The sequence below is a fragment of the Peromyscus eremicus genome, chromosome 4 (genome assembly GCF_949786415.1).
Source record: "Peromyscus eremicus chromosome 4, PerEre_H2_v1, whole genome shotgun sequence".
Taxonomy (NCBI): Eukaryota; Metazoa; Chordata; class Mammalia; order Rodentia; family Cricetidae; genus Peromyscus; species Peromyscus eremicus.
The window spans coordinates 105040806-105055791 of record NC_081419.1 but is presented as its reverse complement, the minus strand read 5'-3'; the positions used below and the strand labels follow the sequence as shown (position 1 = coordinate 105055791).

The window sequence follows — 14986 nt, the reverse complement described above, 5'->3', positions numbered from 1 at the left end:
GAAGCTGAAAGTCAACACAAACCTCGGCAGTAAAATAAACACGAGAAACAGAGATCAGAGGGAACTATGGTAAACTGATGTCTTCCCAAGAGGCAGAGAGCACTACCTCAAAGCCTTTGGGTCCTATCTGGAATGCGAATGTGAGTATATATTGTTAGATCTGATATTTCAAAAGAAGACTGGAAATCAGAATCCTTCGTGAAGAAGTAGCACGAGAGGCAATCAGACGGGAGAAATAATTGTTTATAAAAGTCTCGCAAGGTTATACATCTGCAGGCTACTTTTGCCTGGCGCAGTGGCCCGCCACACTACTTTGGACCCACCGTCTGCTGATTTGGAAAGAGCCCGCCCATATGGAATACACGACAGGGTTTATAGAAGGGTGGGAGTGGGGGTTGAGTAGGCTGGGATTGGAATGAAAAGTTCTCAGTGTCCGCGGCAGAGGACAGAATTTTCTCAACAGTAGGGAGCGCACGTACCACCCAAAACACTGATAAAAGTTTGAGAAGCTCTGCTGGAGACAGCGGGGAAGCACTAGGCCCGCGGAAGCAACAAGGGCACTATGAAAACAATAGCAGACGGAAGGTTAAGGGACATAAAGACGCGGGGAGAGTCGGGACCTTGGAGACTCTTCAAAGGCAGGGACCACAGTCTATCGGAAAAGCAAGCAAGCTCTCACTGTTCCAAGCCCTGTCCCCACTAGTTAAGTAGGACGGAGAGAACCTGTGTGTTCTGGACTGCTCCTTCGGCACTGTAAGTCACCTGTCCTCATCAGTGTATGCAAGAGTAGAGAAACTCACGCACCGAAAGGTGGGCCTGTGGCAAAAATCCAAAACCCTTGGCTGTGCCTCTTGCCCACGTGCCTCATGTAGGCGCCCACACCCGGTAGGGCGGGTCGAGGCGCATCCCGCTGCCATGGCGACCGCCTCCTTGGAGATCCAGAGCAGAAGCTCCTGTCCCCGGGGGCGCCCGCATAGCCTCCCTCCCCCACTCCCACGCCGCATGCCTTCTTTGTTCTCATGTTTATCTGGAATGGGGTGGGAAAGGAAGACAGCGAATCCAGATTCAGCCCTGTGGGACAGATGATTGTTTAGACCAAAACTGCCGCAGCTCGGTCGCCTCGTGGGGAAGGCCGCTCTGGTCGGCTTCCCCCAGCGGTTTCCAGCTGCCCGCCCGCTTCCCCGCCAGAGCTCGTGCGGCTGGGGTGACGCCGACTCGTGGGGCGCAGCCTCCGCGCGCACGTGACATGGGAGCTCGTCGCTCATTGGTGGTTCTCAGGACCAGCTCATTGGTCTGAAGTGCCATAGCCCCGCCCCTCCCCGCCCCTCCAGCCAATGAGGGAGGAGAAGGCGTGGCGCGGGGCTGCAGCGGCGCGGGGCTCTTGCTCGCGCTCTAGAGCTTGCTCCGCTGCTGCCGCTGTCTCCGCGGTGGTTCCTGCCCGCCTGGCCGCGGGGCTCGCCCGCAAGGTGAGATGGGCCCTCCCGGCTCCACATAGTGCGCCAGAGTCGGCTCTCGGGTATGAGATCCCCCTCTGTGCTGGAGCTGGAGGCTCTGCTTTCTGGCCTGGGGAACTCTGCAGAAGCGGGATGGGGTGGGGGGGGATGTGGGGTCCTGGGCACAAATGACGGTTAGCTGTTGGGGTACAAGTGGCACCTGAGGGCAGGGGCGTAACTGGGGCTGGCATCCCCTTCCCACCTGGTCCCCCTCGTCTCTGTGTGACCTTGGGAGTGTAGCCACTGAGCCTCCGGTGCCTGGGCACGATCCTGAGGAGGATGTTGATGTTGGGAGTGTCGGCTCCGGAGACTCCTGCGTCAGCCCGGCGAGCTCAGAGCGCAGGGCATTATCTCAGACACACAGAGCCCCGGCCTTGCGCTCGGTGTGGGTACGTCTGAGGCCCGTCCTGCTGCTCTTGTCCCCCGAGAAGACAATCAGTGGGGTGGGGAGTGCCACACCCACAGAGATGGCGGTACGAAAGGACACAGGGCCAGATCCAGAGCCTCCCCAGTACCTCTCAGAAATGGTTTGAATTAGGTTCTGGGCCAGTGCTCTTGTTAGTGTACGGAGCTCCGTTGGACAGCTTGAGTCTTTCCCTCTTTAATCTTGGCGGTGGGATGCGGAGATGGGGCATTGCTCTGCACCAGGGAGCGTGCGGGGTGGGTGGGGGGAGGTGTGGGTGGGCGGTGGGTGGGAGGGGGATCTGGAGCAGCTGTCACCCACTGGCCTCTGCTTCTTGGGTGGAGCAGTCAGTCTAGAGGCCAGAGGAATCCAAATACCCTCCTCTGGCTGAGGGCAGGGGCAATGTGGGAAGAGGATGCTGGGCAGAGGAGGGCAGCACTTGTTGGTAGATAGGAGGCATGGGAACACCCTTTTTACAGGTCAGCCCTTCCCTCCACTGTTTGCGAGAGAAAACAAAAAACACCCATACTGTCCTTGCATCTTTGGCTTTGGGGAAGCGGGATCTGAAGACAGATCAAGGCTGGGTTGATGGAAGATTGCTTCCACGTTTGACCTCCACGTGGCCCTATCTGAGACTCCAATGGGTGTTGTTTTTTTTTTTTTTTTTTGAGCTCTTAAGGGGAGGCAAAAGTAGGTGCTTCTGCTGGGCTGATTGAGCTTGTGACTGTGTCCCAGGATGGTAAGGGAGGAAGTAGTAGGAAGAATAGAAAGAAGGTTCTGGTCTGGAATAGAGAAAGGCCCCTAGTAGGTTGAGAATGGTGATTGAAGAATGATTGAGAAAGGAGGCCCCAAAAGGTTTGGGAATGTGCTCCCAGCTACACAGCACAGATCAAGCTGAAATTGGCTTTGTTGATACCTTGGGGTTTGGGGCCTGCTTCTGGATGAAGAAGTATGTATTCAGGAAGAAGAGAGTCACAGTTCAAGAGCTCCACTTTGCCATGGATAGACCATCTTTGGCTCTTAGCTTGGAGCTTGAGCGCTAGAACAGGGCAGCCTGGAGTTGCAGCCAGGACTGGATTCAGGCAAGGCCTTAGGGTGCTAAGGACCCTGGGTTTTTCTGTAACCACCCAGCTGTTTATCCACATGCTAGTTCTTGGGAAATACAGCCTCAAAGCAGTCTTCCTCTGTCTGGGTTTTCTGTTACTCCAGTTTCCCTAAGAGCATCTGAAAACATCCCCCAGGGCATCAGCTCTTCAATCTTCCTCATCCTGCAACTGTCCAGGATATCACTCCAGATTTGCATGGCTTTTGTTTTATTTATTTATTTGTCTGTTTATTTAGAGATGTTGTCTCATAGAGCTCAGGATGTCCTCAGAATTACTATGTAGCCAAAAATAACCTTGAACTCCTGATCCTCCTGCCTCTACTTCCCAAGTTTTCCTGCTGCCATACCCAGTTTTCACTCCTCTCACTCCTGATTGTTGACAGTCCTCTAAGGACAGCAACATCCTCTGCTTTGCCAGATTGGGGGGGGGGGGGCTAACCTAGGAAAGGCTCAGCAGGCTTCCCCATAGCCTTCTGAGAATTTGGCTGCCCAGAGAATGGAAGAAAGGAAACAAGGAAGGGAAGAGATGCCCCCTTTAACCTTTTAGCTAGTTTCAGAGAAGCTGAACTCCCTGTGGGCTCCTCCAAGAGTGACCGGAAGTGCTTGTTTTCTGGTGCCTTTCTTCCAGTGAAATTGCCTTTGCTCTAGGAACCAGGCCCCCAGAGCCTTGTTTTTGCAGCCATTGGAGATTGAGGTGGGAGAGTAGGGGGTGGGGGCATTTTCACAGTGTCATAGGCACAGCTGCACCAAGCCCTGGGAAGAACAGGCCACTGCTTACACTCCCTGAGAAATAAAATGGCTTATCTATGCAGCCAGCAAGGGCAGAATCTGAATTTGATTGACTGCTGCTCCTGGGGGTCTGTGTGGTTTGGGTGACAGTGTAAATGTGGCTAGCACAGGTGTACCTGGAGGCAGGGCAAGGCTAGGGGTTGTAAGGTGGCCCAGCAGTCCCCCGTGGACAGAACTACAGTGGGGGAGGCCCAGTGACCTCTTTTCTTGCTTCTAATGAGGAATTTGTGTGGATGAGTCTTAGCTCCCATGGGGCAGACACTGGCAGGTTGTCTATTGTGAAAGGTTTGGTTTTTCCAGGCTCTTGTGGGTCCCTGCAGTTACTTGCCTTATGGTTCCTAGGGCTACAGACAGTTCCTGGGTGATGGCTCTCCTTCAAGTTCTGGCCACTGCAGGAAATGGAGATCTTGCTTTCAGCAGCTTGCTCATCTCAGGGTGGGTACGGGCAGGGAACCAACTGGCTGTCGTAACCCTTCAGAAGAAAGGTGGAAGGAAACCTTCCTCAGTGGGGAGGAGGTTGCTGTCCAGAGCAGGAGTTGGCTAAGAGATTAGGGTGAGAAGTTCCTGAGAGTCACTGGCCCTGCTCACACCATATCTGTCCCATTGGGGCCCCGCTCACACCATATCTGTCCCAGTGGGACCCCGCTCACACCATATTTGTCCTAGTGGGCCCCAGCTCACACCATATCTGTCCTAATGGGCCCCAGCTCACACCATATCTGTCCTAGTGGGCCCCCGCTCACACCATATTTGTCCTAGTGGGCCCCAGCTCACACCATATCTGTCCTAGTGGGGCCCTGCTCACACCATATCTGTTCTAGTAGGGCTCTGCTCATACCATATCTGTCCTAGTGGGGCCCCCGCTCACACCATATCTGTCCTAGTGGGGTCCTGCTCACACCATATCATCTGCCCTAGTGGGCCCCCGCTCACACCATATCATCTGTCTTGGTGGGCCTTCCCTAGGGATGTCATTCCTCAACATATTAATTCAGTCGACAAATGTAGACTGAATTTACCTTTCTCTCTGGTGCTCTGATGGATACCGAGGACGTTTGCCAAAGCTACAATTACTGCCCTTTATGGTAAGAAAGATTGAAAACAAGTCATCAGAGAGTGAGGGGGGAAGCTGTTAGGCCTTCCCTGGCATTGGGAGTGGTGTGTGTGTTGCTTTCCTAAAAAGAAGATGCTGGGGCTGGGGCTGAGCTTAGCTGTAGATGGTAGTTGGGAATTTCTGACTGAGGGCCTGAGCAAAGGCAGACAGGGACTACTCCAGGTCAGACTGTTTTGTTAAATGGGCTCATCGGAGCCTTTGCTGGTCAAGTTTCATCCACAGCTCTAGGAAGTATCTTGAGATATGGGAGAACCTTGTAGACACTGGACTGTGACTATCCCAGGGCTGCAAAAGTGTTTCTGGAACAGCCGCTGTGAGGAAGAAGGCCACATACCCTGGTCCTTTGTCACAGCCTAGAATCTACCACTTTAGGAAGTGGCTGGAATGTTAATAGGAGTCAACTCTTTTCTAAGGCTAGGCTCCCTGGAGGCGAGCTGACCACAAGCCACCCTCACCAGAGGTGAGTAGGGCATAGCTTGCCTCTCTTCATTCCAGGGCCTGGGGACTAGCTTCTGTGAGGGGGGTTGATGGTGACTGTTCCTGTTTGGCTTGCTGCTGCATTCCAGAGTCTGGAATCTTGGACTTTCATTCATCTCTCCAGGCCCCTTTCTATACCAGGGCTGTCGTGAGACCCAGTCTATGAACACTCTAACCATGGTGGGGGTCTGGGTAGACTTGTCTGGTAACAGTAGGGAAGAAGGAAAGGCCAACTTCATTCCCAGGGGTTCCCAGGACTGCTCAGTACTCAGGGGACCTTGAGTTCATGTTCTGGACAGGCCCAGCCACTGACTATAACGCTACCCCGTGGTTTCTCTTCATTCTCTGGACTATGCAAGGTCATTCTTGGGTCATTCATCTCTAAACACTTCAGTGTGCTTCTCTGAAAAATATGGACGTACATTTATAGTACAATTCCACTACCTCACCAAATAAAATCAGTATTTCACACTGGCTTCAAACTTTCTATGTAGCTGAGGAGGTCAGAAGGGTATCAGTCCCCTGGTTTTGAGTTGCTGTGTGCTGGGAGCTGAGCGACAAGTGCTCTTAACCATTGTTCTAGCCCTTCTTATATCTTTTAGTTAAATTAATTTATGCAGTGCTGGGGCCTGGCCAGATGTTAAGCAGGCACTCTACTACTGAGTTACATCTTCAGGTTTCCAAATATTCCCCTCTCTCTCTCTCTCTCTCTCTCTCTCTCTCTCTCTCTCTCTCTGTCAATAGCATCTTGCTATGTAGATCAGGCTGGCCACAGACTCACAGAGATCCACCTGCCTCTTCTAAGTACTGAGATTAAAGCCATGCCACCACATTCAGCTTCCAGATGTCCACCCTCCTAGATTTATTTCATTTTTAATTGTATGTATGTATCTCGGGGGTGTCGGGGGTGGGGTATGTATTCATGAATGCGGGTACCAGGGGAAGCCAGAAGAGGTTTTCAGATCCTTGGAGTTGGAGTTACTGGTAGTTGTGAGCTGCCTGACATGGGTTCTAGGACTCGAACTCAGGTCCTCTGCAAAAGCAGTACATTTAACTGCTGAGCCATCCAGCCCCCTCAAATGTCTTCTTTTAATAGGGAGTTAGAAATTCCTTCCACCATTTCTTGTAGCTGATGAGGTGAAAAGGGTCGGTTTTCTTGAAGGATTTTTCTGCCTTCTTGGTGCCTTACATGTGTGTTAATCTAACACAGGATGATAGAGAAACCTTTTAGATTGTGTAGGCCATATGGTCTCTGTCACAGCTATTCCAAGTAGTTTTGTTTTAGGCAAAAGCTGTCACAAATGACATGCAAATGAACAAGAGGCATTGTGACCCAGTGAAACTTTATTTGCAAACAAACAAAAAAAGGCTGTGGCCCAATTCCATATCTAGAGCAGTCTCCCCCTTTCCTCCCCTTGCAGTTTGAAAGAAACAGGTCAGTTGTCCTGTGGCATAGCCTGCCTTCTGGATGGTCTCATTGCATGCTCACAGTTACTTCATTTGTCCCACAATCCCATGTTTTTCGTGTTAAGAAGTTGGGCATAGAGGCTCAGTTAGTCTAGTCTGAGCATCTTCATCAGTCTCCTTCGTCAGAGATGCTGTGCTCCATGCAGGCTGTCTCACACCAGGAGGCATGAATGTTGTCCCACCGTGAGCGAGGGGCGATGTTATACCTCCCTATTGCAGTCTTGTGTCGTCCTCCCTCAGGATCCCCAGGTCATCTGTTAGTGCCACTTGGGCATCTGTGTACTGTCTCATGGTTCAGCATCTTGAGTGTCCTTGCCTCTGGCATTTGTTTCTTTAGGAGTGCAGAATGACTTAGCATTTGATCCTTTGTTATTAGCAGGAAGTTGCCTGTAAAGAAGGCAGTTCACTTACAAGGTAGAGGCTGGATTATTTCTCTTTAATTGCCTGTTTCCATAGCAGAGAGTTGAGCACGGTTGCCCTCAGTGGTGCCAGGAGGGTTTGGGTTTGTTTTGATTGCATTCTACCTTTTCTGTAATCTCTGTGTGTGTCCTGGTTTAGTGTAGTCTGTCTGCTTTCTCAGGTGCCCTCACTATGCTTTTGATGTTTAAATGGCCTCCACCCTACCCATAGAGGCTTCTAAGAGTGCCTCATGGTTATTCTTTTATATTTTATTACACTTGCTTGTGTGTGTGTGTGTGTGTGTGTGTGTGTGTGTGTGTGCGCGTGCGCGTGTGCGTTACAAGGGTCAGGCAGATGTCCCTGTACTTTCTGAAAGCAACAAGGATTTAAGTCTTTCCCAAAGGGAGCCCTCTGATTCCCCACCAGCCCACGGCTGATGGGTAGTCCTGACCCCTGTTTTCCTTATTCCTCATCCTTCAGGTTCCTGCCACTGTCTCTGGAGCATGGCAGGCTACTGAGCTTGAGTGGCAGTGTCAAGCAGGAGCCGTGTGTCTTGCCCAGTGGCAGGGGAGGTGTCCATGGCTGCAGCCAACAGAGGTAAGTGCTTTCCTGGGTCTGTAAGTTTGCCTGAGCTCTTGGAGTAGCCCCTGGCAGGTGGAGTATTGTCGCATATTGGGCTTGTTTTAGCCCTGAATATGGTATGTCTCAGTGTTATTCAGAATATGCCAGTGCGTGTCCTGGGTTCAGTGGATCACCCAAGTCCTAGCAGGGACCCCTGCTTGCTCTTTGGTTTTCCATCCTGTGGAAGTATATGCTTTTGTGTCCCCCCCATATGTCAGTCTCTCTGTTAGGCTGCTGGCAGTCTTCAAGGACATGTAGTGCTTGGGGGAACGTCATAGACCTGGATCAGGACCTCAGCATGGACCTGGAAGGTTTTAGGCAAAGGAACCCTGCTGAGAATGAGAATCAGGTTGATGGGGGCTGTGTCTGACGGGCTCCTACGGCTTCTGCCGAGTGTTCAAGAACCGAGGCCAATGCCAGTCCAGGCCTTCCCACCAAAATGACTCTGGATCGGACTCTTGGGAGGCCTAAGGCCTTGATGGAGGGTCACAGAGGACTGGGGTCATGCCCTTCCTTTCCCATAGGCTGAATGTCCAGGCTCTTGGCTATCTCTCAGCCACTCAGTATGTCTTAATCCCTGCCCTTTCTGGCCTTAGGACTCCCAACACATCACAGTGATAGCCAATATCTCTCATCTATGCTAGCAGAGGAGGAAACAGTGTGGGGTGGCCTGGGAGGCTTCTCCGCTTCTTAGTTGCTAGTGACCATTGATATGGAGTGGCAGCTGTAAATGGCCAGCCGTTTTGTTTGTTTTTCAAGAGTGTGGCTTTACCACCTTATTTCTCCCACTGCAAGTGGGTTCCCTAGAGTTTGTTCTTATTGCTGTACCCCAGGTGGTCGGGATTATCAGGAGTCTCAGGCTGGGCCTGTCTCATACACTAACAAGCCTGAAAAGGACAGTGTCAGTGGGGCTGGGGAGTGGCTCAGCATCCTCTTGCAGAGGACCTGGGGAGTGGCTCAGCATCCTCTTGCAGAGGACATGGGTTGAGTTTCCAGGACTCACATCAGGTAGCTCAGAGCCGCCTGTAAATCTAGTTCCTGGGTATCCGTTGCCTTTTTTTTTTTTTTTTTTAAACAGGATCTCACTATGTAGTGCTGGCTGGCCTTGAACTCCCAGAGATTCACCTGACTCTGCCTCCCACAGGATTAAAGATCTGTGCCACTACACCTGGCAAATCCAGTGCCTTCTTGCTTTGCACATTATGCATATCAACTCAGACAGACAGACAGACACACACACACACAAAACACACACACAAACAAATGAAAAAATGCCTGGGATGGAGAGTGTGGTGCTGTGGAGGGTCCATCTCTGCACTGCATGCTGGTAGGGAAGGTGCCAGCCTCTTTCCCTCCAAGTGAGAGGTCATATCAGCTAGCCCCTGAATCTTTCTTATATTTATGCTGGTGTGTGTGTGTGTGTGTGTGTGTGTGTGTGTGTGTGGGGAGACTTCACAGGGAGCTGTGTGTGGTGGGGGTGCTCAAGCCTCAAGATTAACAATATCTACCTGGAAGGGCCGTCGTTGGTGTATGCTGGGTCATGTCAAGAGCAGTGTGGGCACGGGGAGGGAACGAGGAGGAGGGGTTTCCTGGTGGTAAGGGAATCCAGCAGGCCCTGGAGCCTTCTCCTCCTCTTCCTAGGCAATAAGCCCAGAGTCCGAAGTATCCGATTTGCAGCAGGCCATGATGCAGAAGGCTCCCAGAGCCATGTCCACTTTGATGAAAAGCTGCATGACTCAGTGGTCATGGTTACTCAGGAGAGTGACAACAGCTTTCTGGTCAAGGTACGTGAACTCCTCCTCCCTCTCATCAGCCTCACTCTACCTTCCTCTTTCCTGCCTTCTGGAAACTCCTATCCGTATAACCCTTTCCACAGCTGGGTTCACAGGCACAGCTTTGCCTCTCTTGAGCCTTGGTTTCTTCATCTGTACAATGGGAGGTAAGGGAATCAGTGAGTGATTTAAACAAATGTCATTTGACTCAAGGCTACTGTGGCCTAATCCAGACAAGAGCCACAGAAGGCTGGTTAGAGGCTGTGGTATCATGGGCCTGGGTCAGGCCTAGGCATGCTGTCCTGGCTCTGTGACCTTGGGCAGTTTGCCCCCATTTATCTCCTCCCTCCCTTTGTCTGTCTTTGTTTCTTACATTTAATTGTTTTGTGGGAGCATGCATGCCATGGTTACATATGGGGGTCAGAGGACAACTTGCACGAGTCTGTTCTCTCCTCCACTTTGTGGGTTCAAGGCTCAAACTCTGGTCCTCATGCTTGGCTGCACATCTTTACTTGCTGAGCCGTCTCACTAGCTGGATGTTCACGCCCCTCAAAGTCGGTGTGAGAATGAAAGGATGTGCATTTGTGATGTCGCGAAGTATGGTGATGATGAGGTGTTAGTTTTTACTCTTTGCCAGGCTTGGCTTTTTGTAGTAGTATTAATTATCTCAAATGAACCTAGGGCCTTGTGCATGCTAAACACACTACTACTGAGCTGTGTCAGCCTTACCCTGAATCTTCTACTTAATGGAGCACTTTTATTCACGGCCAAACTTCACATACCCAGCAGCGTGGCCCCTTCAACTGCTTGGATGCTGTTAGGTTCCACACTCACTAGAAGGGACAGGAAGGAATTGTTGGAAGGGCTGGGTTGGGGAAAATGAGGCTTGAGGCCTTCCGCATGGTCAATAAGACAGGGTCCCAGAGTTGAGCAGGAGTGCCCTGTGGTGAGAGGTCAGAGGGCTGGTCCCTGGAGACTAGCCCAACTGGTTTGCTGCCCTTCTCAGAGGGGTCCCAGGTTCGCATTTATTTCTGTCCAACTCTAGAGTCTTCATTCTCTCCTCTGCAGCTGATGTTCCCAGGGAAATAAACAAAATAAGGGCACTAAACAAATTAACTGGAAAGTTAAATGTAGCCATAGTCATAGTCACAGCACCCAGAAATGACCCTGGTCGCTTTCAAAGCTTCCTTTCCAAGAGCTAGTATCACAGTGGACATGGTGGTTTGTGAGTGCTTCTGTTTGCAAACTGTTTCCTGCCTGCTAGGAAATAATTTTCAATGGGATTTCACCCCCATCTGGTATTTGGCATATGTCATGGCTGCTTCTGTGTTCCTGGGTGTTCCTGTTGTTTCCATTCCTGTTATAAATTAGGTGCTGATAAGCATTGTCTTAGCATCTCTGAGTATTTCCCTGGCAAATTCTGTAAGTGCCACAGCTGGGCCCCAGGTCACAGCAGATAAGTATAGCCAGAAAGTCTTTAAACTGTCTTTAAAATGATTACTCTGTGTGCACATCATACTACATGTGCCATAGTGTACATGTAGAGGTTAGGGAACAACTCTGAAGAGTCCGTTCTCCCTCCACCTCCACAGTGTACTGAACCCAGGTCCAAGGCCTGTGTGGCAAGTGCCTCTATCCACTGATTCATCTCACCAGCCCCCCAAAAGCCATTTATTTATTTTTTGGGGGAGGTGTACCATAGTATTTATGTGGAAGCCAGAGGACAACTTGCAAGAGTCAGTTCTACTCTGTGGGCTCTGGGGGCCGGACTCAGGTTGTCAGGGCCGTGGCAAACACCCTTTGACCCACTCACTATGCCAGCTCACTGGACCTGAACATGTTCTGAGGGCCATTGACATGGCTTAGCAGGTAAACGTACTTGCCCAGCTTGACTACCTAAGTTTGGTCCCTGGCACCTACATAGTGGAGGTTAGAGCCAACTCCTACAAATTGTCCTCTGACCTCCACAGCACAATAGCATGTGTGTTAAGCCCACCCCATCACCCTCAATAAACAAATGAAAAACAAAAACCCAAATTTAAAAAAAAACAAAAACTGTGTTGTTTTGTTTTTTTTGAGACAGGATCTCATGTACTCCAAGCTGTCTTTGAACTGGCTGTGTAGCCAAGGATGACCTTGAACTGCTGGTCCTTCTGCCTCTACCTCTAGAGGGCTGGGGTTACAGGTATGCTCCATCATGCCTGATTTGATTTGGTGCTGGGGATCAAACCCAGGGTCATGCATACTAGACAGGCACATTACCAGCTGAGCTGTATGCCCAGCTCTTTGTTTTGAGAGTGTAGCTGGGCTGGCCTAAAACTCACTAGGTAGCTCACACTGGCCTCAGACTTGTGGTAGTCCTACTGCCTCAGCTCCTTAGTGCTGGGAGTAGATGTGATCGACGGTGCCTGGCTCAAAGCTTCCAGAGTGCCATGCTGCTCAGCAACCGTTTCAGCTTATGACCCTTCACACCCAAAATTTCCCAAGGCATCTGTCCCAGAGGGACAGCACTGGTTGGCCAAGCGGTGTATCTGGACAACAGAAATTGCTTGGGCCATGAGCAGAGGTCACTGGTCACATGGTACCTTTGAGTAGGCAGGTAGGCAGGCGTCCATTATTATCATGTGTGAGCAGATAGGATCACAGGTTCAGTGGTTAATATTTGCCTTGTGGCCGTCTGTGGACTCCCACAGCTGGTTTACTGTGGTTTTTTGTTTGGTTCTTGGGATCAAAACCAGGGTTCCACACGTGTTGAGTACATAGTCTACCACTGAGCTGTACCCCAAACCCTAGTGTCCATTTCTCCAGTCCCGTCCTCTTCCCAATCCCATGCTGTCAAGCAACAGAAGCACCAGCGTCCCTGACCCTGGTGGCTGGATCTGGACAGGCGTGGATGTTAAGCTTCCTCTCCCTGGCACTGGCTGGTTTCTTCCTGTGTACTACACAGGACAGGAGTGACCAAGAGGTCTAGGAAGGACTTTTCTATAGTTTACAGTGTGACCTCTATCTAGGTGGTCATTTCCTGACTTCCATGTTCTTATCTATAAAACTGACCACTGAGGCCTGTGGGGCCTCTGAGACAGATGCTGGGGATGGTGCTGTCCCGAAGGGGAAGGAATTCTGTTACGAGGCCTGGAGCCATGAGGGAAGAACAGCTGGAGAGGAACGAGAGTTGGGCCCCTAGGGAAGCAGCTGCTGGGCCCCTCCAGGAGCGCAGGCGGCGCACCCTGATGCCCTAGGAGAAGCAGCAGAGGAGATGCCTCTCTCTCTCCCCTCGTTGCTGCAGGTTGGCTTCCTGAAGATCCTGCACAGGTATGAGATCACCTTCACTCTGCCTCCAGTGCGCAGGCTGAGCAAAGACATCCGTGACGCCCCAGTCCACAGCCTGCACCTCAAGCTCCTCAGTGTCACCCCCATCCCTGAAGGTAGGTCCTCTCCTGGGCACCCCTGAGGGCCTGCTGTGAGTGGGAGTGAGAACGTGAGGCTCTTTGCCCTTTCCTTCGGTAGGGTGAATAGACAGCTCAGCCAAAGTCAGGGGCATGGCACCTCCTTGAGTTTACAGCGTGGGAGTACACAGTTTCAGCCCCGGGCCTCCATTTTTGGACAGAGAAGTCCATTCCATTAACACACACTGCAGTGTTGCACCTACCCACTGGCTGATGGTACCCTCAGGGGAGAGGTCCCAGAGATGGGAGCCACTGAGAACTGTCTTTGCGCCCCCAGCCTTCCCTCTCATCTTCCTGGATAAAAAGGCTGGAGCTGTAGGAACTAATGGCTAATGCCTAGCACCTACTAGTTCCAGGCCTCGGGCTCTAGGCTGCTTCTCCAGCTGGCTTCTGGTCCTGTTCCACTCCTGATCCCCACCCTGGCAGACTAGACTGTCAGTTTCAGGGGATGCTGCTGAGCTCCAGCTGCAGTTCCATGAGCCCACCACTCCTGCCTCCTAACACTGAGCTGAGCAAGTCCTTTCCTCTTGTCATCCCATCTGCTCAGAGCCCACTCTGACGGCCTCTCCTTGTTCTCCACCACCTTCTTCCTGCCTTCCCGTGTGGCACCAATGGGACCTTTTTCTTAGAAGGATAAACTGGACCCTGGCTTCCACCTTTAGAGCCATGCTGAGTTCTCAGGCCAGAGACACATTGACCTTACTTGAAATAATGGGAAGTTTCTGGAAGTTCTGTGCCAGCTTTGTGGGGATGTGTCTCTGGAGGAATCATCTGGGCCTCTTTCTGGAAGAGGTTGAGCAAGATTTACCCGGTGGGGAACTGAGTACTGGGGACAATATAGAGGGGCTCTGGGAGGTACTGCCTGACATCCCTCCCTGTCCTCCAGCAGGGTACAGCATCAAGTGTGAGTACTCAGCACACAAAGAGGGCGTCCTCAAAGAGGAGATGCTCCTGGCCTGCGAAGGTGACCCAGGCACCTGTGTGCGTGTGACGGTGCAGGCACGGGTCATGGGTGAGTGAGAGTGGGTAGGTCTGGCTGGAGGAAGGGAGCCACGAGACCAGCTTCCGGAGATTCTTGAAGCTGGCAGGGGGCTCTCATCTCCGTGGCAGAGTCCTCCCGAGTTGCCAGCCAGTGTGAGGGAGAGGTCCCTGTAGGATCAACCTTGTGTGGTACCAGGACACAGCCAGCACACTACTAACTGTGGCACCTGCCTTGCAGACCGGCACCACGGTACACCCATGCTGCTGGATGGTGTCAAGTGCGTGGGCGCCGAGCTGGAGTACGACTCGGAACACAGCGACTGGCATGGCTTCGACTGAGGCCTGGGGCCCTGCCTGCCTGCCTACCTGCCTGCCTGAGCCCCTGAGCCTTAAATTCCACCTGCTCCCCGATGACATGCTGCGTGATGGTGTGGCTTCCTCACCTCTCCCCTGGGTGGGCGTGCCAGGGCTAGACCTTGCTCACGCCCCCCACTTCTGCCTTCATTCCTGCCACCGTCCTGCCTCTCCTGTGGTCTCCTCGCCCACTTCCTCCTCTCCCATGTGCCTGAGTCTCCTGACTGAAGAAATGGGTTGAGTCCCAGGGAGGCTGTCTGGGAGGAGGGACCTGGGGTGGGATTTACCTCTTCTGCCCCAAGCCATAGGGGCTCTAGCTAGGGACTGGGAGAGGACGGAGTGGCCCTGTCTCCTGATGTGGATGCCCCATGCTGCTGCTACGGTCGTCTCACCCCCCACCTCTGCTGCCCTCCACCTTCCCCACTGCGGTTCATGTGGTGAGGACGTACAGTTTCCAGCTCCTACCCCTCAGGTCTGTGGTACTTGGTTTTTAAATGACTGGTTGGGATAGAGACCTTAATAAATAAAAGTTCCAGTAGATACCAGTGGGGGCTTTGTTCTCTGG

General features: G+C 52.0%; 1 protein-coding gene across 2 annotated transcripts; it reads left to right on the top strand.

The window, feature by feature from the left end:
• Positions 1-1336: 1336 nt before the first annotated feature.
• On the top strand, positions 1337-14966 carry Adissp (adipose secreted signaling protein). Of its 2 annotated transcripts, none has more exons than XM_059261450.1 (6): positions 1337-1466; positions 7728-7844; positions 9510-9652; positions 12927-13065; positions 13976-14098; positions 14306-14966. In XM_059261450.1, the coding sequence occupies exons 2-6, from the start codon at positions 7826-7828 to the stop codon at positions 14404-14406; spliced, it is 525 nt and encodes a 174-aa protein (XP_059117433.1). In that variant the 5' UTR covers positions 1337-1466; positions 7728-7825; the 3' UTR covers positions 14407-14966. The 2 variants fall into 2 exon arrangements, with proteins under 2 accessions (XP_059117433.1, XP_059117432.1); XM_059261449.1 differs by having other exon boundaries at positions 13973-14098.
• The last annotated feature ends 20 nt before the right edge of the window (positions 14967-14986 follow it).